Genomic DNA, 23841 nt, shown 5'->3' on the forward strand with positions numbered 1-23841 from the left:
ATAACCGTTTCACCATGATGAATCCACACTGTGTAGTTCTCAACAAATCCTCGTATAATCAAATATGATCTGATGATAGTCACATCTGTCCATGCCAAATGATTCTTGCAATCTTTACAGGGACAAATAATTATATGTTTATTCTCTGTCAATGTCGTTGCATGCTTCTCTGCGGCTTCAATAAATTTATCCACCTCTTCATGAAAACCTACCTTGAACCTTAACGAACCATATATCCAAGAGTTCATGTACTCCATCTTTTACAACAACAACAAAACAAACATTAAAGGACTATTTATTCAGATATATATAAAATGAATCAAATTAATAATTACTTGAGAATAATTGAATATACTTCAGATATATATGAATATAAATCAAATATAATTACATGAAGCATACAAACACACCATGGTAGAGAAAAATTAATTAATGGCCCATTTATCCATAAATAATTAAAATACATATTTGTTGATTACAATAAACAATTTCAAAGACAACAATTAGCAATAATTATATTTTACCCAATATCTTTCATGCAAACCATAGTCCAATTTCATCAAACATAAATTTACAAAAATAAAATTAATAAAAAAACCAAACCCTAGATCTAAATCTACATGCACATAAAACATCCATAAAACTAACTAATTATTCACTAAAATCAAGAAACAAGGACCAAATAAGGGTATGATCTTGTCCACCTACCTAATTTACCCTAGTACATTTAAAACTTGGGTCTAATTTGCTTCATAAGTAGCTCAAGCACCATAGAAGAGAGAGAAAAGCAAAACTCTAATTACTCACTAACCAACTATTAAAACTTAAAAAAATTGTGGAATAGCATTTTCTTACCTTTTACAACCTCTCCACCAAAGGATTTGAGACCAAAACATTTCCCCCTTAGTAGAGCAATTTTTGGGAGGTGCCCAAGGCCTCCCTACCTACCTTTTTTTCACGAGTTGAAGTGAGTGACCCGAGAAGGAAGAAGGGGGCTGCAGCCATTTATACAACGGACATTTGTAGGGGCGGCTGGTGATTGAGCCGCCCCTACAAATTGAACAGTAGGGCGGTTGGTGAGTGAGCCGCCCCTATAAATCTACCCATTTATAGGGGCGGCTCGTATCACTAGCCGCCCCTACTGTTATATTTGTAGGGGCGGCTGGAATCATGGGACCCGAGCTCACCCACTGTAGGAACGGTTGGTAGTGGAGCCGCCAAAAAAACCACATTGCTAAAAATCGTTTTTGTAGTAGTGAGAGTTTGATGAGAACAGAGAGAATGTCATGGGGATGAAATTCTTCTATACTATTTTCAAAATTTAGATGGGTTGAAAACTGAGTCATGAAGCCCACTGAGACTGGCCTAATCAGAATTATTGCATTATCTTTTCATCGTAGCGGCAGTATGAATGTAACTACCTTTATTCTGATGCTCCGAGGCTCGGAGCGAGCACTAAGGCCTCGTTTAGATTGCGAAAAAATTTCAACCCGATAAATAGTATCATTTTCGTCTTATTTGGTAAATATTGTCCAATCGTGGACCAACTAGGCTCAAAAGATTCATCTCGTGATTTCCAACTAAACTGTGTAATTAGTTATTTTTTTTACCTACATTTAATACTCCATGCAAGCGACTAAAAATTGATGTAACGAAGAGAGAGTGAAAAAACTTGGAATTTGGATGGTATCTAAACAAGGCCTAAAGTAATGATGTGTAGTACCGCGACACAGATCGATGCGAACGCAATGATGATTGATGTAGCTAGAGAAGTGAGATCCGGCCATGCACGATAATGTCAGGCCGTCAGTATCTCAGTGTTAATCGCTTCTGCACGCCAATTAATTAGCGCCTGAAAACGACACACTGATTGCTACTACCACGTGGTCTAGCTGCCGACTGTCGTGGCGAACATGCTTCTACTGGTGTGTCAATGCGTCATACTCCTATCCTAATATATATATAAAAGATGTAATCACTTTGTATTCATGCCCCCAGAATATAAGAGCCTATTTGATTTCTCCCCGCTACTAAACTTTAGTCACTTTAGATACTAAACTGTCAAACAAATTGATTAAAAAGGAATTAAAATAGTTTAGTCACATTAGTACTCGAAGGAAGTGCTAAAGTAGGCTAAAGTGCCTGGTGGACAAAGGGTTATCCCTCATTATTGCTAGTCCCCCACCCTGATTTATACATTCATTAGGGGTAGTTTCGTTTTGTTGAACTGTTTTAATGGCTTTTAATCACTTTTAGTCACTAGAATCAAACATGGGTGACTAAAGTTTAATCATTGGTTTTAGTAGCTAAATTTTAGTCATGAAAACCAAATAAGGTCTAAGACGTGTTCTCTCTAGACACATATATGGATCCCGTTGTGGAACGAGAATTAAATATATTCCGTGGTCTTTAAATCAGAGGCGGTTACGCCTTATATACTGGGACAAAGGGAGGATAGTAAGTACTGTGGTAATAATCAGTGTCTTTCTTTCTTTTTTTCTGGATAATAGTACTCGGTCTTTATTTATGAATCAAATGAATACTCCACAAGTTCCCATATTAAATACTCCCACCATTCAACAAAGAATATAATTCTAGCATAGTGTTATGTTATCATATCTTATAAGTTTGATTAATTATAGATAAAAAGTATTAATATTTATGATATTAAATAAATAACATTAAATTAATTAAGAAAGTTTTTTCATATTAAGTTGATTTATATGAATACCATTCAATAAAAAATTGGTCAGACGTGAATCAACCTAACCGGCACACGACGTGTAGACGGAGGGAGTATTTCATACACTTTCTCACAGAACCATGAGTTAATTTGGCCCCCCTTTGGTACGGATTCCAATGGCTCCAGCTTCTAAGAGCAGCCACAACAATTGCCATATAGCCAAGCTAATTAATCTTTTTGCTGATGTGGAAGAGAGAATATAGGAGAGAGAAGAGAGCTTGATTCTCATGCGAGCACCAAGCTGGGCACGGAAGCATAGACAGTAGTGGGCCCTATAGAGATGTATGTGAGGATGAATAGGAAAAAAAATAGAAACATGTAATAATAAAGAAATTTTATAGATAAATAAAAGATTAACTATTGTATAGCTTGGCTCTCACAACTTGACTTATAGCCGAGTACTTAGCTCTATTATTGACCTTACTCTAAAGAGGAGAGAGGAAAAAAATCCTAAGAACAGTGCTTGAATCAGTAGAAGCTAGAGCCGTCGGAATCCATACAAAAGGGGCCTTTATAACACTTGTATGGTCCTCGAGGCGATGATGTGGCTACATATGATGAGATACACCGTGAGCGTGACTCTGCCTCCCGAAAGAATAGTACGATTCTCATATATTTCGTGAACAAATAAGGGACCAACTAAAGCGCGTATATATATATATATATATATATATATATATATATATATATATATATATATATATATGTGTGTGTGTGTGTGTGTGTGTGTGTGTGTGTGTGTGTGTGTGTGTGTGTGTGTTCCTGTCTTCATTCTGCCACGTGTGATTGGGCCAAGACAAACTGTCATCTGCACTCTATTGTCATCACGCATATACATTAAAACACCTTTTTAGGAGTAGAGTTAAGGGCTCCAGACAAGTTAGTCCTTCTGTACAGTTGTACTCCCTCCCTATTTCAAATTGTAACTTGTTCTGACTTTTCAACATATATAACTTTTACTATGTATCTATAGAGGTGTTATCTTTGCAAAATGCAAGCCTAAAATATTTTTACGGTTACGACATTGGGCACAACTACATCTGTGTGATGACAACATAGCTATAACATATTCACCAAGTGTGCCGAGAGCTAGAAGTGGCAACAACGACCTATGCATTTCTTTGCTTCCTTTGGATGACCAAATAATGTTAGAATTGAGTTTTAAGTTAAACATGTTTTATGTTAGTTTAATCTTCCTATAATAAGTGATCTGATTCCATTAGTTCTGCTATGGGATGAAGCTAGATTCAATTCTTATCCGAGAAAAAGGTGACTAGTAAAAGCTATATATTTAGAAAAGGCGGAACAACTTACAATTTGATAGGGACAACATTTGAACTACGAAATTGTATTTTTTTTTCTAGGACAAAGGTAGCATGTATTGCTATAGATGGATATCATGATTCAAACTCGTAGAAGCATGTACTCTCTATCACTTGTGGAAGATCAAACTGTCATTACAATTGAAGATCTAACGGACAGATCGACATAGCAAAATATATGTGGCTGCCCTCATTTGTCGAAGAGCGGTTCCATGTCCTCCAAGCTCCGGCCCTTGGTCTCCGGCAGCCGCGTGTACACAAACACAAAAGCAGCGGCCGTCACCGCAGCGTAGAGGAAGAAGCACCCAGGCATGGTGATCACGTCGGCGAGCGAGATGAATGTCATGCTCACCAACGCGGCCGTGAGCTTGTTCACGGCCATGGCGATGCTCGAGCCCTGTGCGCGGAGCCGCAGCGGCAAGACCTCCGCGGTGTATGATGCCGACCCCACCGACCCGTAGCCAACGGAGAACGTGGCCACGACGGCCAGCACCAACGCCAGGCACGCCGCGGCTGTCGCCGTTGACGACGACATCGTGCTCGTGCCTATGTACAGCGTCACGGCGAGGGCGGCCGTGGTCACGGCGACGCCCGCGGTGCTGGCGAGGAGGAGCGGGCGCCGGCCGAGGCGGTCGGTGAAGAGCATACCCAAGAGGACGAAGCATGTCTTGACCGCTCCGATGGCCACGGTGGCGCCGAGGATGGCGGAGTTGGACGCCATGCCGACCGCCTTGAAAACCCGCGGGCTGTAGAGGAGGATGGCCTCGACGCCGGACGCCTGCACGAAGAACTGCAGCCCGAGAACGCACGTGAGGATCCGCCGTACACTTGTCGATGGCCGGACGAGGAGCTGCTTCCAGACACTGGCACCGCCGCCGTGGCGTGCGGCAGCGTGTGGTGGCTCAGCGTCAGCGACGGCTCGCTTCATCTCCCCGAGACGGAGGTCGGCCTCGGCCGGGGCGTCCGACGTGCGCAGGAGCACCGCGCGCGCGTCGCCGTGGAGGCCCCGCATGACGAGCCATCGCGGCGACTCCGGCATGATGAAGAGCACCCCGGCGGCGATGAACACGGGCGGGATGACGCCGACCCCGAACATGACGCGCCACCCGTGGTGCACCGGCAGGCCGGAGAACGCGTAGTTGGACACGTAGCTGAGCAGGATGCCGACGTTGATGAACATCTGCACGTCGATGAACGTCTTCGTCTTTAATTAAAGACGACGAAAGCGAGCATGGATGGTGTATCCAAAATGCAGACGTACGTCAAGCATGGATGAGAGGACGCCGCGCGTGGACGCCGGCGATATCTCGGCGTTGTACACGGGGCTGACGACGCGGGCGAACCCGGCGCCGACGCTGGTGATGAAGCGCGCCGCCATGAGCGCGGCGAAGCTGTCGCCCAGCGACATGGCAAGCGCGCCGGCCATGAGGAAGGCGTTGGCGAGCACGAGGGTGCGGCGGCGGCCCAGCTTGTCGGCAACCCAGCCGGCGGCGAGGATGGACACGAGCATGAAGACGTTCATGGACCCCGACAGCACCTCGACCTCGGCGTCGGTGAGCCCCACGTCCTCCCGCATGAACAGCTCCGCGCCGCTCATCAGCGTCAGGTCTGCATGGAGTATATTTTATCAAACATCTCCGTGGATGGATCGGAGAAGCAGCATGCGATGAGCAGAGCACACTCGCATCACGTACTGTAGCCATTTAGCATGGTGGTGACGGAGGCGAGCGTGGTGCAGACGAAGGCGAACCAGTTCCAGCGCGGTGCACCTGCTGGCTGCGGCGGCGGCGTCCCCGCCGCCGACGAGGGAAGGAGCGGCGCTTCAGTGCCATCGGCGCTGCCAACTGCGGCCTGTGCCATGGCGCGCGGCGGCGTAGCTCCTCGGCTTAATTGGTTGTCCTGTATATATAGTAACAGGTCGTGTTGTGATATAGAGCAGTAGTACTAAGACCCTGTTAATTAGTTCCACTCTAAAATACTAAATTTTTTAAGATTCTCTGTCACATCGAATCTTTAGACGCATGCATGAAGCATTAAATATAAATAAAAAAATAAAACGCATACACAATTTAGATAAAATTCACGAGACGAATCTTTTAAGCCTAATTAGATTATGATTGGACACTAATTGCTAAATAACAACGAAAGTACTACAGTGGTATTTCGTCAAAAATTTTGTCAACTAAACAGTACCTAAGTAGTTGGCCATTTATAGCCTTGAAAGGGACATGAGAAAATACCAAAATTACTCACAGCAGTGAGCACATGACAAATTGTTGGACCAGTGCAGCTCAAGAACGTTCAGCGCCATGTGCTTTTGCCAGGCCTGCAAATAAAGCGACTACTTTAAAACTGGTGTGACTTGATGTGGGAACGAAATAAAACTGCTGAGTTCAATGGCTTGATGCTTATAGCATGGAAAAAACCGAATGACAGGGGTGACATTCGCACTATTAGAGAACAGATTTTAGAATCATGTTTTAATTTGGCATTAGCCTCGGCATTTTTTTTTGCCCCCGGGATTAGAAGGCATTTAGTCCCGGTTGTTATCTCCAACCGAGACTAAAGGTCCCTGCCCAACGGCGAAACCGGGACTAAAAGTCCTCCAACCTTTAGTCCCGGTTGGTAATACCAACCCAGACTAAAGGTAGACCCTTTAGTCCCGGTTGGTAACACCAACCAAGACTAAAGGTCCCCGGATGGGTTAGTTCAAAAGGAAAGCATCACATCCATTGTTAGATGTGTTGTGTAGGTGGGGTGGTAAGCTACGCGCGAGGCAGTGCATGAGGTCTTGGGTTCGAATCTCACAGGGCGCAGTGGTAGGAGGCATTATTTTTTTTAAAACAGGGAGGATCTTTAGTCCCGGTTGTGGCAAACCAGGACTAAAGAACAACACCTTTAGCCCCGGATTGCTAGTCCCGGTTGGGAAACCGGGAGTAAAGCTAGTTCCCAACCGGGACTAAAGGTCATTTCTGTAGTAGTGTCGGTGCGTACCATCGTGCGAATTGTGTGGCCACAGTGTCATCTAAAACACATGCATAGTAAATCAGATGCCTCAGGAGTAGGGATGAAAACGGATCGGATACGGACGAATATTACCGATATTATATTTATTTTCATATTTCTGTCCGGATTCGGATTCGAATACGGATAGTGTTAACCATGTCGGATAGGATACGATTGGATATCGACATCATAAATATGCGATTTGAGTATTCGGATACAGATACGGTATTAGATGTTGGATATCTGAACTCGGATACGGACAGATCTCAACCCCTCTAAACGAATTCGGTTTCGAATACGGTCGGAAAATATCCATACCGTTTTCATCCCATACTCATGAGACACGCGTCAACAATGCATTGCAAAGATGTCTACGTGCGGATGGTCCTCACATTTTTTCCCCATGAAAGGAACGGCTGCACCAATACTAATTAATTGTACCACTCACAACTAGAATCCGCCGATTCTTATAGTGATGTGGCATTCTTCTGATGTTTAACATTCAACATTTAGTATGAGTTCCCCGACTAAATGCCTGCTAGGAAGGATTCTCATTTGTTAGGACCGGTGGTAGTATTTTTATTACTACTTAGTACACTAGGAGAACTCTACTATTTTGGTAATGACGTGATTAAAGGACAAAGAGATTTAATTTGTCCATACGTGACTACATGTTGCTACAATCTACTCCTTCGATCCTAGAAGTCACTCTAGCCTTCTAAAGTTCTCCTAAATTATTTACTATTATTTTTACTCCTAATAATATTTTTTTCTTTCCCGATACATCTCTATCTTAATATCGTTTTCTCATTTTTATGCACGATACTTTTCCATTTTTCTTAATCCCTGTGTCTAGAGCTAAAAAGGTTATTATGGGATGGAGGGAGTTTTGTGTTATTTTGTTTTTTTATTAAATAGTAACTGTGTTATTTTGCTTTTGAATATGTAGAAAACTTAATTCTAGTCCCGAGCACTACTACAATGCTCTTTTTGTAGGCGGTCGATTTTGGTTTTCCGATCCGCCTCCAACAAAACACGTAGTTGATCATTCTTTTGGCAGGCGGTAGCTTGCGCCCGTATGCGAAAATCGATTTAAAATACAAAAATATCAGGCCTGACACCGAGCCCACTTCCTGGCCCAACGCCGAGCCTGCTTCAGGGAACGCCGCTGCAGCCGCTGGTGGCCAGATCCGCATGGTGGTGGCCGGATCCATGTTCCCGCCGCCACTGGTGGCCGATCCATGTCATTGGAGGACGGATCCACCCCCACGGCCGTTGGTGGCCGGTTCCACGTGGGAGGGTGAGCCATCGACGCCCGCCGCAGCTCCACTGGATCTGGTGGGCTCGCGTGGATGGAGAAGGAAGAAGGGAACCTCCGCCGCTGGATATGGGGCCGCTAGAGCCGCCGACGCCCGCCGCTGCTCCAACGGATCTGGCGGGCTCACATGGAGGGAGAAGGAAGCCGCCACCGCTAGATCTGGGGCCCGCCGGAGCCGCCACCATCAGATTTGGCGCGCCGGCCATGAGGAAGGCGTTGGCGAGCACGAGGGTGCAGCGGCGGCCCAGGTGGTCGGCCACCGAGCCGGCGGCGAGGATGGACGCGAGCATGAAGACGTTCATGGACCCCGACAGCACCTCGACCTCGGCGTCGGTGAGCCCCACGTCCTCCCGCATGAACAGCTCCGCGCCGTTCATCAGCGCTAGGTCTGCATGGATTATATTTTATCAAACGTCTCCATGGATGGATCGGAGAAGCAGAATGCGACGAGCACACACGCATCACGTACTGTAGCCATGTAGCATGGTGGTGACGGAGGCGAGCGTGGCGCAGACGAAGGCAAACCAGTTGCGGCGCGGTCACTACTACAAAAGTTAACTATAGGGACGGCTTAGCCTCTGTAGGGGCGGTTGTGCCAGCCGCCCTTCCCAGGGTGTTCCTACAGAGGGTGCCTCTGTAGGGGTGGTTTTCTGACCGCCCCTGCAGTGCCCTCTGTAGGGACGGCTAGTGTTATCAGCCGCCCCTGCAGTGCCCTCTGTAGGGTCGACTGGTGTTTTCAGCCGCCCCTACAGTGCCCTCTGTAGGGGTGGCCGGTAATATCAGCCGCCCCTGTAGTGGACTTCTGTAAGGGCGGCTATATCACCAGCCGCCCCTGCTGTGTGTATTTGTAAGGACGGTTCAATCAAGAACCGCCCCTACAGCGGATTTTTTAGCAAAAAAAATAAATAATTCAAATTCAAATCTGACCATATATATATATATATATATATATATATATATATATATATATATATATATATATATATATATATATATATATAATGCAAATTCGAATCTGACCGCCACAAATATACATATATACATCCACAAACACAAGACCATTATTTAGAACATCATCACAAGTCATAATTCACAAAAGTTCATCATTACAACATAGTCCATTATGAAGTCCATCATTATAACATAGTCCATTAAGAAGGTCCCCATATCTAAGTATCTAAATACTGACAGTGCACTATTATTACTGAGTTGTAAATTCTTTGCTCATTCTTCTATATTGAATAGTCTAGAAGGAAAACAAGGCATGAACTAATTCCCATGCAGCACAACTAATATAAGGAAATATTGCAAGAAACAGCCACCACAAACTTTAACTGTAAGTCATCATCATAGGCATCTACGATGGAAGAGTACATCAGAGAAGCACGCCCTGCAAATATTAAGAGTAAAAGTTTGGTGAGTCTATGCAGCAGCATCAGTGAAATAACATCCAAAGTTTCTGTATAACACATGGCTTTCCTATGAGACAAATACCATAGATTAAATGAGGCAAAGTCAGTTATAACACCAAGTATCACAGTTGAAAGAGGAACAATGAAACTCAGTTTCAAGGACAATAATATAGATATAGCTCTAGCAACTTATACAATACAATGACTTGTAGATAGGGTAGTATGGGTTCAAGTTCATTCTGAATAGATTAAAATCATGAGCAGAACCATATTTGTTAATGTGGAAGGAGGGCTGCAAAAATTAGCGCCAAAGTTGTATTGAAATAGACCATAGACCATATATATGCTATAAGGAGTCAAGGGACATAAAAAAGCCTCTTATTTCAGAATACAATTATTATCTATTTTAAGGTTGTCAAGATGGAAATCCATAACAATTGTAGATAGACTTATTTGAAAGAAGACAGAAGCATATTGAGAGCCTAGGTAGTCCAGTACACTATCATGCATCCACAATTGTTACTTATAGTAGGCATCTTCACCACAGAACTCATCACTACTAATATTATTAGAAAAAGAGCTGAATCTGCTACTACCTGTATAGAAAATAATTGTAGTCTCTGTCAGATGCGGCAAAAGAAAAACTAATCTTCCTCAGGGCAATAATTAAAATCAGATGACAATATGAAAAAGTATAATAGAGCAAACACAAAAAGGATTGCAGGTAAGCTTACATCTAAGAGCAAAAATCCTTGCAGCCCCCCTATGGATCACAAGCGGAGGAACTGCATTAGCTCTCCCTCCTTGCCTGTACTTCTGTGTAACACATGCTTTTGTATGAAATGTGTAAGCCTGATGCAAGGGGATGGGAAACAAATTAATCTGTAATTCATTAGCAATTAGCTGACCGCATACTTTTAGTTAGAAATATGAACAGTTGGTACTAGAAGTAGCAGGTGCAAATCAAAATAGTTTTTTGGCTCCTGCACTCCAAGGCTCTCATCAATGAACTCTAAATGGAAATATTTTTCATTTGTGCATGTGGAGCATTCATTTTACTAGGCACCAACATGTGAAATATGTACTATCAGGTTGTCAATAAAAAAATCCACTGCTTGTAATCACAATAACATGTGAAATCAAGAAGACACTTGTGCAGTCACTCCAGGAAGATGACAGCAGTGATGTAAGTCTGGCATTTAGGCTTTATCTTACTGTTAATAACCCAGAAACGACTAGCATTTCAATTCTTCCCTTGTTTATATTTGTAGCTGAATTGAGAGTGATTTATCTTTTTAAATAACAATTTATATTTGTCAGACGGTATCCCCCACCACACACTGCACATATTTTATTAACAATTGCAGCACTGACGATTTGGCTGCCACGAGAGCGAATGAAAGATCTAACAATCCAAAGGATGTAGTTACATTTTACTGCTTTTGAACTAATACAGATCTAGTCCAACCCCAGTGGCAAATCATCGGGCAGAATAAAAGAGGAGGGGGAATTGGACTTACGGATGCGAAAAGCCGTGGAGGATGTAGTGGTGGAACGCGTCGATGCCTAGGTTTCTGCTGCCTCCTCGCTGTGACCCGCCGTCGTGTCCTTGCCGTGACCAGCCGTCTCCTCGTCCGCTGCCTCTGCCGCCAGATCTGCGAGAGGGAGAGAGTGTGAGGGAGATTTTGAGATAGAGGGAGAGAGTGTGCAGCGTTGGGTAGAGGCGGTCGAGGGCGCTGTGGGGCGAGCTGAGTTTACCGGCTGTGCTGACCTGGAGACGGCGTCTTGGCATGATTTGAGGTCGGCGGCGCGGATAGGTCGAGCTGAGGTCGCCGGCCGAGCTGTGGTCGCCGCTGAGAGGGGCCGAGATGAGGTCGCCAGCCGCTGCTGAGCGCGTGGAGGAGGCCACCGTCGAGGGCGGCCGGTGATCGGCCGAGGGCGGCTCGCTTGCAGGACTGGCTGCAGCGTCGCTTTTTTTTTTCTTTGACGAAAGAGCGTGCGGCGGAGGTGAAGTGTGCGCTAGGGTGGGGAATTGGGCTGAGCGCCCAGGCGGGGATAGAGATAGGCGCTGGACAAAAAAATTCTGACAGGTGGGTTCATATAAAAGTTAAACGTGAAGAAGGCCCAATTATGAGACACCAAATGATCTCAAATGAAAATTTGATAAACATCAAAGTTGTAGAGGTCATCAAGATCTACAACTTTTATTTTTGTCATCTTGTCATTTGACAAAATTTGAACCTTTCAAATTTGAAATTTTAAAAAATGATAAGTTCGAACCAAAATTTGAGACCCAAATGATTTCAACATAAAAAGTGATGAATACCAAAGTTGTAGAGGTCATGAAGATCTACAACTTTTATTTTGGTCATCTTGTCATTTGACAAAATTTGAACCTTTCAAATTTGAAATTTTGAAAAACGACAAGTTCGAACCAAAATTTGAGACCCAAATTGATTTCAACATAAAAAGTGATGAATACCAAAGTTGTTCAACTCATGAATATCTACAACTTTTATTTTGGTCATTTCTTCATTTGACAAATTCTTAGCACACATTGTTCACTAATCTTACACATGTCTCATATAGTTTATAAAACCTTATGAGAGATGTGTCACATTTGTGAACAATGTCATTACTACTTTGTCATATGAAGAAATGACCAATACAAAAGTTGTAGATCTTGATGAGTTATTCAACTTTGGTATTTATCACTTTTTCAGCTGAAATCATTTGGGGTACCAAAATCTTGTCTGAAGTTGTATTTTTTTTAAATTCAAAATTTAAATTGCTCAAACTTTTCATATGTATATATTGACAAAACCAACAAAATAAATTGATAGAGAATGATTTTAGAAAATTTTAGGAAAAAAATCATCAGATTTGGAGTTAGTATGAGGAAGAAAAACTAGTTACAAAGTTGACCCACAGATTAAAAAAAGAAATCACGCTGTTCACTATGATCATGTAAGGATCATCTAGAACCGTGTGATTTCACTTTTTAATCTGTGGGTAAACTTTGTAACTAGTTGTTCTCCCTCATACTAACTCCAAATGTGATGATTTTTTTCCTAAAAATTTCTAAAATCTTGCTTCAGCATTTAAGTTTGATCAAACTTGGATGTGACAATGTTTTACACATTTTAAAATTTGAAATTTGAAATGTGACAAGTTCAAACCAAATTTTCAAACCCTAAATGATTTCAGATGTAAAAGTGATGAGTACAAAAGTTGTTCAACTCATTAAGATATACAACTTTTATTTTGGTTATCTTGTCATTTGACAAAATTTGAACCTTTCAAATTTGAAATTTTAAAAAATGACAAGTTCGAACCAAAATTTGAGACCCAAAATGATTTTAACATAAAAAGTGATGAATACCAAAGTTGTTCAACTCATTAATATCTACAACTTTTATTTTAGTCATCTTATCATTTGACAAAATTTAAATCTTTCAAATTTGAAATTTTGAAAAATGACAAATGGGCACTGCAGGGGCTTCTGGTGATTGTGCCGCCCCTACAGATCAGCCCCAACTGTAGGGGTGGCTCAAGTTACCAGTCGCCCCTACAGTGCCATCTGTAGGGGCTGCTGGGGCCTGAGGACGCCCACTGTAGGGACGGTCCCAACCCCAGCCGCCCCTACAGTGAAAATGCCCCCGTTCCTACAGTAAGAATCTGGCGTAGTGGATGCACCTGCTGGCGGCGGCAGCGTCCCCGCTGCCGACGAGGGAAGCAGCGGTGCCTCAGTGCCATCGGCGCTGCCGACTGCAGCCTGTGACATGGCGCGCGGCGGCGTAGCTCCTCGGCTTAATTGGTTTCCCCGTCGGCACCGACGACTTGTATCGTACAAGGTCGTGTTGTGATATGGAGTAGTACGTACTAAGTAGTTGGCAAATTTTATGCCTTGAAAGGGACATGGGAAAATACCAAAAATACTCACAGCGATATAATTTGTAGTGACTGATGAAAGGACAAAGCGATATAATTTGTCCATACGAGATTACAGGTTGCTACGATCTACTCCTTCCGTCGCGGAAGTCATTCTAGCCTTCTAGAGTTGTCCTAAATTATTTACTATTATTTTTACTCCTAATAGTTTCTCTTTTTCCTGATACATCTCTATCTTAATATCTTTTTCTCGTTTTTTATCCATCATACTTTTTTCATTTTTTTTCTTAATCCGTGTGCCTAGAGCTAAAAAGATTATTATGGGAGGGAGAGTATTGTGTTATTTTGTTTTTTATTAAATAGTAATTGTGTTATTTTGCTTTTGAATATGTAGAAGATTATTATGGGAGGGAGAGAGTATTGTGTTATTTTGTTTTTTATTAAATAGTCCAGAGATGTCTATTGAGAATTAGTTGCTAGTTCAATGATAAAGTGTATATGCCTTCAGATGTGCATGAGCAAAGTGAACATATATGACGCATTGAGTGGACGATGTTCGATGGATGGTCATCGTCGCAGAATCACCGTCGTCTTGATGCAGATACGTCCCCATCCAGCGCTCTCATCGTCACGGTATGCTTGCTTTATTACAATGTAAATGTGCCATGCTCTATGAGGTTAACACGGGATGTATCTGCTATTTTGGGATGACACATCACACATATGAATATATGCATATATGTGGTTGATGTGTGCAGTTATTTAATAATTTCATGATACCCTAAATGTTTTAACACGTACTACTACAAATTTAAATTTTAAAGGCTCCACAATTTATTTTTCAAAGACCGTCTTCAAAAACAGCGTGGCTAGCCCCGTCGGCATGCCCACGCCTGCCCCGCCTGTTGCTGAGCCTATCGGCATGCTGCCCCTGCCTCGCCTACCCCGCATGCAGCTGTAGCTGCTGCGTCTGCCCGCCCGTCCCTACATGCTGCTGCGCGTACACATGCTGCTGCGCGCCCATGCCTGCTACTGCACATGCGGGTGGAGACCACTCATGCCCGCTTCGCATCCCGCATGCATCCAGGGACCGCCTCCGCATGCGCCAACTTTGTGTACCTGCTAATGTTGCAACATAAAGCACTTTTGCAACATACGTCTCAAATAGGTGAAATATTTATAACATGCGCTTGCAATATACGTGTATAGCGACCGCAACATATGCAACATCCAGGAAACACTTGCAATATAAGTCTAAAACGGATTAAACATTTTGAATAGACGCTTGCAACATGTATATAGTTACTGAAACATATGCAACATCTAGATAAAATATTTACAACATACGTTCAAAACAGATGAAACATTTTGAATAGAAGCTTGCAACATATCTCTGAAACACTTGCAACATACCGATCTACTTTTGCAACATCCATATAAAACACTTGTAACATATCTCTGAAACATCTGAAACACTTGGAACATGCATTTGCAGCATACGGGTCCTTCTGCCCTGGTGTCTTCGGCCGACCGCGATAGACGATGTACCGGCCAACGACGACCTTCTCCCGTGTGCTGGGGTGGTAGTGGCACGGTGCACGTCGTGGCCACGATGGCGAGGTGGAGTAGGGCGGTGCAGCGCTGCGCTGCGCAAGATGGAGCACGCGTAGGGATGGCAGAGTGGGGCGGTCGGGCGTACGATGGGGGCACGTGCGGTGGTTGAGTGAGGCAGCCTGGTGCAGGATGGGGCGCGCGCACGGGATGGTTGCGACGGCAAGGCAGAGTGGGACGAGTGGGAGAAGTTTTTTTGAGGGAGAGAATGCGTTCGGAGTGAGGTGCGCGTCGTCCAGATGGGGCGGACGCCCGTGGCCAAGCATATCGTTAAAACCTCCGCATCAGAAAATTTCTACACTCACGGTAGCAATGGCTGCTTCTAAAAACCATTTTTTTAAAATGGTGTGACATCGTAACAAAACCGAATGAAAGGGGGAAAAATTTGGTGTAGACCATCCCTACCACAATGGCGTGCAAACCGTGCAGCTGATCCATGAGCCATAGTATCATTTTAAACGTACGTACGGCAATTCGGATGCCTCATAGGCCACGCGTCAACCATACATCCCCACGATGTCTCTGTGCGGATGTGGTCCTCACATATTTTTTTTCCATAAAAGGAATGGCTGCACCAATATTAATTAATTGTCCCACCTGATCTAAGGACAAAGCTATTTAGGTGGTGTTTGATCCAGTAACTAAAATTTAGGAGGTGTGTCGGGAGGATGTTATATGGGGTGTTTGGATACTAATAAAAAAACAAATTACATAATCCATTAGTACTCCACAGGACGAATTTTTTAAGCCTAATTAATCCATCATTAGCATATATTTACTGTACCACCACATTGTCAAATCATGAACTAATTAGGCTTAAAAGATTCATCTCGCAAATTAGTTGCAAACTATGTAATTAGTTTCGTAATTAGTCTATATTTAATACTCCATGCATATGTCCAAATATTCGATAGGACAACGACTAAAATTTAGAAGGGGCAACCAAGCACCACCTTAATTTGTCCATACGAGACTACACGATGCTACGATCTACTTCTTCGGTGCTGAAGTCATTCTACCCTTCTAGAGTTGCCCTAAATTATATACGATTATTTTTACCGAAAGTGTAATCAAGCCTTAATTGTAGGTTTTGATGATAATGACCACGCAATTAGAGAACTAATGAAATTTATCGAGATGACAAGCAATGAATTTATATTTGAGGATGCTACATAAAACGGATGAGCCCCTAATTATAAACGTAGATGGCTTTAAACTCAACGGAGGTTTAAATTTTTTTATATATTGAATTTGAGTACTGGAAAAGCCGTACTATAAAGGGGGCACAATGCTTAAGCTAATATGTGCTTCCAAGTACTCAAACAACCACATGCATCCTCAGATTTACAGCCAAGACAGTCTACACTTTACTATTACCCTTGCTGTCTTGTGTGGTGCGGCACTGCCGCACTTGAAGAGAGGCTCGCCCGACACCTTGGTCACGGGCTCCGGCTCGTCCGACCCCTTGGTCGCGGGGTCCGGCTCGCCTGACCCCTTGATCGCGGGCTCCGGCTCGCCCGACCCCGAGGCCGCGGGCTTCGTCTTGTCCGACCCCTTAGGTGCGGTGTCCGTTGAGGGCCAGGGGTATATATATCTTTCCCTTTACTCTCCAACGGCTATCTACGATTTAAGTGACCGTTGGGGCTGGAGGGTATATATACCTTTCCCCTTCCTCCTCAACGGCAATCAGCTCTCTTCTTCCTCACTTCAGCACGCCCCAAATAGAGCAGGAGCTCTTTCTCTCTCTCTCTCACTCCATTGTTGACCACAAGCCCCCAAGCAAATCCATTGATTTCCCAATCAATCTTTGAGGGATAAGGGACAAAAACTCGATTAGAGAGCAACTCCATTGATTCCCAAACTCTAAAGAGCACTTGGTTCACGTTTTAACCGGTGGCTGTGTTTGTTACTCTTAGAGCTTGGCTCCTAGCCGGTTAGAGCGTCGTCCGTGGAGCTTGCCAACTTGTGTGGCAGCCCCGAGAGGTTTGTAACCACCTCTTGCAGCAAGTAAAATTACCCCTCGTCTCAAGAGTTCACTCTTGACTTGAGAACGAGGTAGGGTTACAAACCCCTAAGCCTTAGTGGTATACCTCAACAACGTGGACTTAGACAAGCATTGGTGGCGAGCGGAACCACGGAATAAATCATTATGTCATCTTGTGCTTGTGTTGCTACACTTGTGTTCCTATTGTTGTTGAGGTGATTTCTAGAGTTTGAGGCCCACCTACTTGTGTGTGGTGTTCCCACCACATTTAGTTGTCGATCTGTGATCTACTACCCTACAGGAAGCTAAGAAATATACCCAATCTAAATTTCGTTGGAAAGTTTTTGAACTGTTAATTAATCTCTCCTGCAGGTGCGGCAATGCCGCGCTCACAGAGCGACAGTGCCGTGAGTGAATTTGACTTCGGTTTGAGTTAAATTTTTACAGGCCTATTCACCCCTCCTCTAGGCGTACCAGAGATCCTACACTTACTCCTAATAATTTCTCCTTTTTCTGATACATCTCAATCTTAATTTTTTCTCGTTTTTTGCACCATACTCTTTTTTTCTTAATCCGTGTGCCTAGAGTTAAAACAATAAATGTTATGGGATGAAGGGGGTATTGTGTTATTTTGTTTTTTATTAAATAGCTAGTAATTGTGTTATTTTGTCTTTCAATCAGCCTGTTCGCTTGTTGGTTTCAGCCAGGGCTTACCAGTCAGCCAATTGTATTTTCCTCTCACAACAAACCAGCACCAGCCGGGCTTATTAGCCCAGAAACCAACCAGCGAACAGGCTCAATACGTAGAAAAATTAGTCTGTCCCTAATTTGATTGCTCCATCTCAACTGCAAAAACCAGATCTCCTTAGGCCATGTATAGTGCAGGGCGCTTATGGGTAGTCAATGATCCATTTTTCCATGGTGGAAGGAAATGAGGGCGCTTGCTAGCAGAATCACCGCTTAACCAAGCAGCGGCGCTTCGGCCGAGCGGTACACCACCTGTGCAAACTGACGCATGGGCCTCTTCCGTTGCTAAGCGTCTATCAGACAACAGTTTGCATTGTGGGTTAAACTCTAGTGCTAATTCTCTCTTCTAAGAGTCTATCGCATTGTACAGGCCTTTACTCTAGGCCTTTACCGCTACAGCAATGTAAATGGAATGTTTCCCCCGCCGGAATGGGAAGGAAATAGTTGATTAGTGATTTTGTTTGGTTCGACACCGGATCCTGTCTGGAGCGCCTACCACCTACCGAGCAGTGGTAACGATTACCTTTCGATTTGCATGGCCCCCGGACCCGATTACATTGCACCTGATTACACCCGAGCAAACCAAACAAATTCAAGGGAATCAGATTGCCCTGTGAATGGATACCGTCGCAAAAGTACCAAACCAAACAGCACCTTTGATGTTGTTTCCTCGCCACGTGTTAAAGAACCACGCTAGGGGCGCATGGCCAGTTCGGTGCGCCCATCGCCCATGAAATTTATTTCCACTATTTTAGACCATGCAAATCACAACCCTCGATGGTTTTGATGCTGGTGTAATGTAGAAAATTAAATATCTGTTTGACATCCCTCAACTTTGTTTCAATGATCTTGAAGGTGTTTTCGATGTCATAGTTTCTTGGGGTAGATGATCTGAACTCCGCATTAAGGTATTAAACATCTATGGGAGTAAAGATATCTGGTTTTGTGATTGATGGAATCAAATTGGACTTAGTAACTCTAATGAAGGTAAAACAAACTTTTTCCATTATGGGGGAATTTGGGTCATAGGCCAAAGCGAGGGCCGCTCTCTGACGTGCGAGCATTGTTTCATGTACTAGCATAAGATTTTTCTCCTTCCTCACATCGTCTTTTTCCTCCACTCATCTTTCCCAAACCGCCCTCACCTCGCCCACCTTCACTGCCACCTAGATTGCCAGCAAACTCGCTGACAACGCCACCACTGCCACCGCAACCCCGCCCATCTACCCCGTCACCGCACACCTCGTCCACCACCCCCGCGACCGACGACGAGCACGCCACCGTGCCGCTCCGCCCATCTCTCACCCTGCTCGCGCGCCCCTCGTCCTCCCCTAATCTCATTGCCGGCCGAATCAACTCTGGACACATGTCCGTGCATTGCTGGTGTTGGACGATTGTGATATAGAGTATTAAGGCCCCCTTTGGCACGGCTCATCCAAAACGGCTTCACCGGTGAAGCCAAAGCCGGTGAAGCCAGAAAAACTGTCTTTTCCCGGCTTCTAGTTCATTTTAACCCTGGCTTACAAAACGGCTTCACGTTACAATGCCTCGATTTACGCAAAATAGATGAAGCCGAAGCCGGCATAAGCCGTGCCAAAAAGACCTTAAGTAGTTGGCAAATTATATGCCTTGAAAGGGACATGAGAAAATACCAATAATACTCACAGCAGTGCACATGGCAAAATAATTGCTGACGTTGGACCAGTGCAGCTCAACAGCGCACACACATGCTTATGCAGCTAGTATGCTCTTCACTGCGCCCGTTCCTGCGCCATCCGCTCTCTGATGTTGACCACGGCATGTGGCCTATAACACCTCAAGCCTGCAAAGCGACTATTTTAAAACTGGTGTGACCTTGATGTGGAACGAAATAAAAACTGGTGAGTTCGATGGCTTGATGCATATAGCATGGGAAAAACGGAACGAAAGGAACGGCTTGGCCAATACTAAGAGCCTGTTTGACACAGCTCAAAACAGGTTCGGTTGTGAGATGTTTTTTTTCTTTGGCCAAACATTTATTTGTAAAACAGCTTCAATGGTAAAGCTATTTTTTTCTCATCTCACAAAGACATGAGTTGAAATGAAACTGAAAATAGTAGTGAATTTCAGCTTCATCTCTCCAATGTGGGCCCCATTGTGCACAAAAGACTACTTTTGCCCAGCATAGAGAGAGCATGCGTGACGAAGGCTCGCCGGGGAGCCCAGGGTGCGCTGCCGTCGGGGGGCCGCGGCTAGCTGGGGGTCGCCGAGCGCTGGGGCGCAGCCACCGGGGAGTCGGACCGCGGTCGCTGAGGAGGCCAGGTCACGGCTGGGCGGGCGCCGCCGCCGAGGCCTCCGAGCGGGCCGCCGGGGCGCAGGCAAGCGTGGCGCAGTGGCGCCGGCGCGACCGCCGGGGAGCGCCCAAACGCAGCCGTCTGGGCGGAGGCGAGCGCGAGCCGCAGGGCATCGGCGCGGCCGCCGGGGCGTGTGCGATTTCGCCATCTCGCGTGGGGAAGAAGGCGTGGAGAATGAAAGGAGAAAAAAAGAAAAAGAAAGAAAAAAGAGCATTTTAATCATTTATTCTTTTGTTCGAAGCTATTCTGTCAAACGGGATGACAAAAATATCTAAGCTTCACCAAAAAGCTAGCCTGGTTATGAAGCTGTTTTACAAAAGAAATGACTTCACTGATGAAGCTGAGCTATATGCCAAATGAGGCCTAATTGTCGACATGATCAAAGGACAAAGCCATTTAATTTGTCAATACGAGACTACAGGTTGCTACGATGTATTTGACATCCCTCAACTTTTTTTCAATGATCGTCAAGGTGTTTTCGACGTCATATATAGTTTCATGGGTACTGAACTCCGCAATACGACACACTTTCTCTCCCTCTAACGTTTGTTGTGCTAGGATGATCGACTAGAGAGAGTGAGTTACATTGGTAGGAAAAAATATCACCTATTTAACACAAATGTTGGATGTAGAATATTAAAAAAATATTTCACACATATTAATCATTTTATTCCTCTGTTACATTGTACAAAAATAAAAAGCGACAGCCCGATGTCACAAACGACAATCTTTTCTACCACTAAATACATTTTTTTTGAAACCTTAAATTAAGTCATTAGCTAGAGTGGATTTAGAGCACTAGTACTCAATGAAATGACACCAGTAGTATCAGGAACGCAAAGATAAGCTAACCTAACATTTTCTACCAATCTAAGGATATATGGTTGACACTGTATATATGTAACACATCCTATGGAACCACCTCCAAATTATGAAGTGAAGCTTTGCTCGGTATTAAATAATCAAGTAAGGAAGGAAACCACTGTCGCTGCATCCTTTGATTCCTCATCCTCTCTGCCACACCGTCGTTGGTGCTTGGTGGTGGCTAGTGGGAAACTGAGCGCATACGTAAGCTCAATTAGGGCTGGCAAGGAGCAGGGGAGGAAGGAAGGAGGGGTGGCGGGCAAGCGGCAGCGGTGGAGGAGCTGAGCAAATGGTAGGACATGTCGATGGCTAGAGACTAAGCAGACGTCGAACCGTCGCCACTGCCTGGGAGCACCGAGCATAGGAAGTGAATAGACAGGGGGAAATTTAGGCCCAGTTTAGTTGCCGAAAATTATGGCAAAACCACACTGTAGTATTTTCGTTGTTATTTGACAATTAGTGTTCAATCATAGTCTAATTAGGCTTAAAAGATTCGTCTCGTGGATTTCGTCTAAACTGTGTAATTAGTTTTATTTTTTATTTATATTTAATACTTCATGCATGCGTCCAAAGATTCGATATGACGGAAAATCTTGAAAAATTTGGTGTTTTGGAGGGGAACTAAACAAGCCCTTAGGTCAAGGGACGAATTGGCATGGGCGGTGGGCACGAGTTGCGATTTTGGGCCTATTTGGTGCCGGTCAGCCATGAAAGTTAAATTGGATGAATTTTTTTAGTCAGTACAACTTTTTTTGGGACTCCCCCGAGAACAACGGATTTCTAGGAATTCCGGCAGAATTGTGTACCCTGCTCTCTCTCTCTCTCTCTCTCTCTCTCTCTCTCTCTCTCTCTCTCTCTCCTTCACCTTCCCTCTATTTTCCACTCTCAGAAGCACAACATCGATTTTGTATGCCTTTGGCCGTTGGTTCCAACCTATGTTACCCAATATCCAAAATAGCTATCCTAGATTATGATAAAAATAGTCAGAGAATAGAAAAGTTGTATTAAATTGCAAAAGAGCTCTTACCTAAGAGCTATGAGCTCTTTCTATCGACGCACACACCTAGCCACCGTTGCTGTAGTGATTGTCTGGTATGGTGCAATCTCTCCGGAATCAAGTTTATGATCCCACCAACACACCATTTTACAACCATAAATACAACAAATAAAAGCATGATATGGACTACTCCCTCCATCCTAGAAATAGAGTCGTTTTAAGGCCTGGACATAGGTACCAAGGACGATGGAAAAAGACTTTTGTACCCCAATGTTCAAATCATTACTTTTCGGTCTCTAACACTCTCTCGCGTTCCTCCACCCATTCTCGAATCTAGATCTGGGCGACCGCTCTCCTCTACCTTGTGCGGCTACACATGGAGGCGGCCCGGGTAAGCACGCCTCCGCTCTGGCGAGCAGGGCACGCTCGCCCTCATGCAACCTCCGCTCGGCGGGTTTGGGGATGGAGGAGGGGAGGGGCCCGCCGATGTTGGATAAGAAGAGGAGGGTGCCAGATCTCCGTAGAGGAGAAGAGGAGGGGGTTCTAGATGAGTAGATGAAGAAGGAAGAGGGAAGGGAAGATCCATGCCAGGGCTGGTTGCTCCGCCTCTGCGTCGTCCGTCTTCGTCTTCGCGCGGGGCTGACTACTTTGCCTCCGCGTTAGGGAACGCCGTGCACTCTGTCTCTGCGCTGGGCTGCGCCATGCCACCCTCTCCGCCTCCGCACTAGGCTATGCCATGCCACGCTCTCCACCTTCGCCGCTGCCGCACCATGTCGAGCCCCGCACTCGCCTCGCCAGCGCAAGAGAACAGAAAGGATGGCGCGGGCGACAACAAAGAAGAGGAGGGAGGGTAAATCGTTGGAGGGGAAGGAGAGGGCGGACGCGCCTCCTCCTTGCTAGGTGACCTCACATCTGAGGTCACGCCATGCTGCTGCCCTGGTCTACTCCGCCATGCAGGGTGCCTGAAAGTGCATCTAGCCCTTTAGTGAGTTTTGGATGATTGAATGACAACGTGATTAAAGGTCTAACCCGTTTGCTAAGTGTGAACAGGTAATAAGGTATCTCACAGGTACTTAATGAAAGCCAAAATGATGTGTTGTTGTATGAACAATCTAGTTCAAGCACAAGACAACAATGCAAATGGAATTTATGCAAAGGCTTATTCATTATGGGATTTCCATGTACTATGTAAGAGCAAGCTAGTAAGAATTAATTAATGAGACATGAGGGATTGCATATGGAAAGGTCTTATATTTGAAGCTTGCTAAATTGAAATGAAAAGAATAACAATACAAATGAATGGATGATTCAACACAAGATATGACTTGATGGCTTGAGATTGTGAAGATAGCAAGGAAAGGCTTCGAGGTACTAAGCAAGGGTGAAGGGCAAGCGATGGCTTGGTGGACGAAGAACCTAGCTAGGGTGAAGAAGAAAGTACTTGCATTTAGTTGAGATACTAATCAAGCTATGATGGTCATATTGATGTGGGGGATCAAATCTATATTGGACAAAGCGTTGGAAGTGACTTGATGCATTTGGAGTTATTCATATTTGATGAATGGAATCAAGTCACGTGCTCAAGATGGCTTTGCTCAAGTGAAAAAGAGCAA

General features: G+C 44.5%; 2 protein-coding genes and 1 long non-coding RNA gene across 4 annotated transcripts; all 3 read right to left on the bottom strand.

The window, feature by feature from the left end:
• Positions 1-4025: 4025 nt before the first annotated feature.
• On the bottom strand, positions 4026-5959 carry LOC136485525 (polyol transporter 5-like). Its single transcript, XM_066482385.1, has 3 exons — positions 5760-5959; positions 5327-5673; positions 4026-5245 (listed from the first exon to the last, which is right to left on the bottom strand). The coding sequence occupies exons 1-3, from the start codon at positions 5923-5925 to the stop codon at positions 4256-4258; spliced, it is 1503 nt and encodes a 500-aa protein (XP_066338482.1). The 5' UTR covers positions 5926-5959; the 3' UTR covers positions 4026-4255.
• Positions 5960-8158: 2199 nt separating this feature from the next.
• LOC136485526 (uncharacterized) lies at positions 8159-8990 on the bottom strand. Its single transcript, XM_066482386.1, has 2 exons — positions 8859-8990; positions 8159-8777 (listed from the first exon to the last, which is right to left on the bottom strand). The coding sequence occupies exons 1-2, from the start codon at positions 8872-8874 to the stop codon at positions 8227-8229; spliced, it is 567 nt and encodes a 188-aa protein (XP_066338483.1). The 5' UTR covers positions 8875-8990; the 3' UTR covers positions 8159-8226.
• A 536-nt stretch (positions 8991-9526) lies between these two features.
• LOC136485574 (uncharacterized) lies at positions 9527-11808 on the bottom strand. 2 transcript variants are annotated; one of them, XR_010766481.1, is made up of 4 exons: positions 11573-11808; positions 11322-11456; positions 10536-10653; positions 9527-9779 (listed from the first exon to the last, which is right to left on the bottom strand). It is a non-coding gene; the product is annotated as an uncharacterized lncRNA (long non-coding RNA). The 2 variants fall into 2 exon arrangements; XR_010766480.1 differs by having other exon boundaries at positions 11560-11808.
• Between the last annotated feature and the right edge of the window lie 12033 nt (positions 11809-23841).

Source organism: Miscanthus floridulus, chromosome 10 (genome assembly GCF_019320115.1).
Source record: "Miscanthus floridulus cultivar M001 chromosome 10, ASM1932011v1, whole genome shotgun sequence".
NCBI classification, from domain to species: domain Eukaryota; kingdom Viridiplantae; phylum Streptophyta; class Magnoliopsida; order Poales; family Poaceae; genus Miscanthus; species Miscanthus floridulus.

Excerpts from the sequence above, each read along its gene's own strand:
- LOC136485525 (XM_066482385.1), bottom strand. The coding sequence starts at position 5,925 with ATGGCACAGGCCGCAGTTGGCAGCGCCGATGGCACTGAAGCGCCGCTC. Across the intron at positions 5,674-5,759 it reads CACCATGCTAAATGGCTACA|ACCTGACGCTGATGAGCGGC; the intron begins GTACGTGATGCG and ends TACTCCATGCAG. Across the intron at positions 5,246-5,326 it reads TCCTCTCATCCATGCTTGAC|ATGTTCATCAACGTCGGCAT; the intron begins GTACGTCTGCAT and ends ATCGACGTGCAG.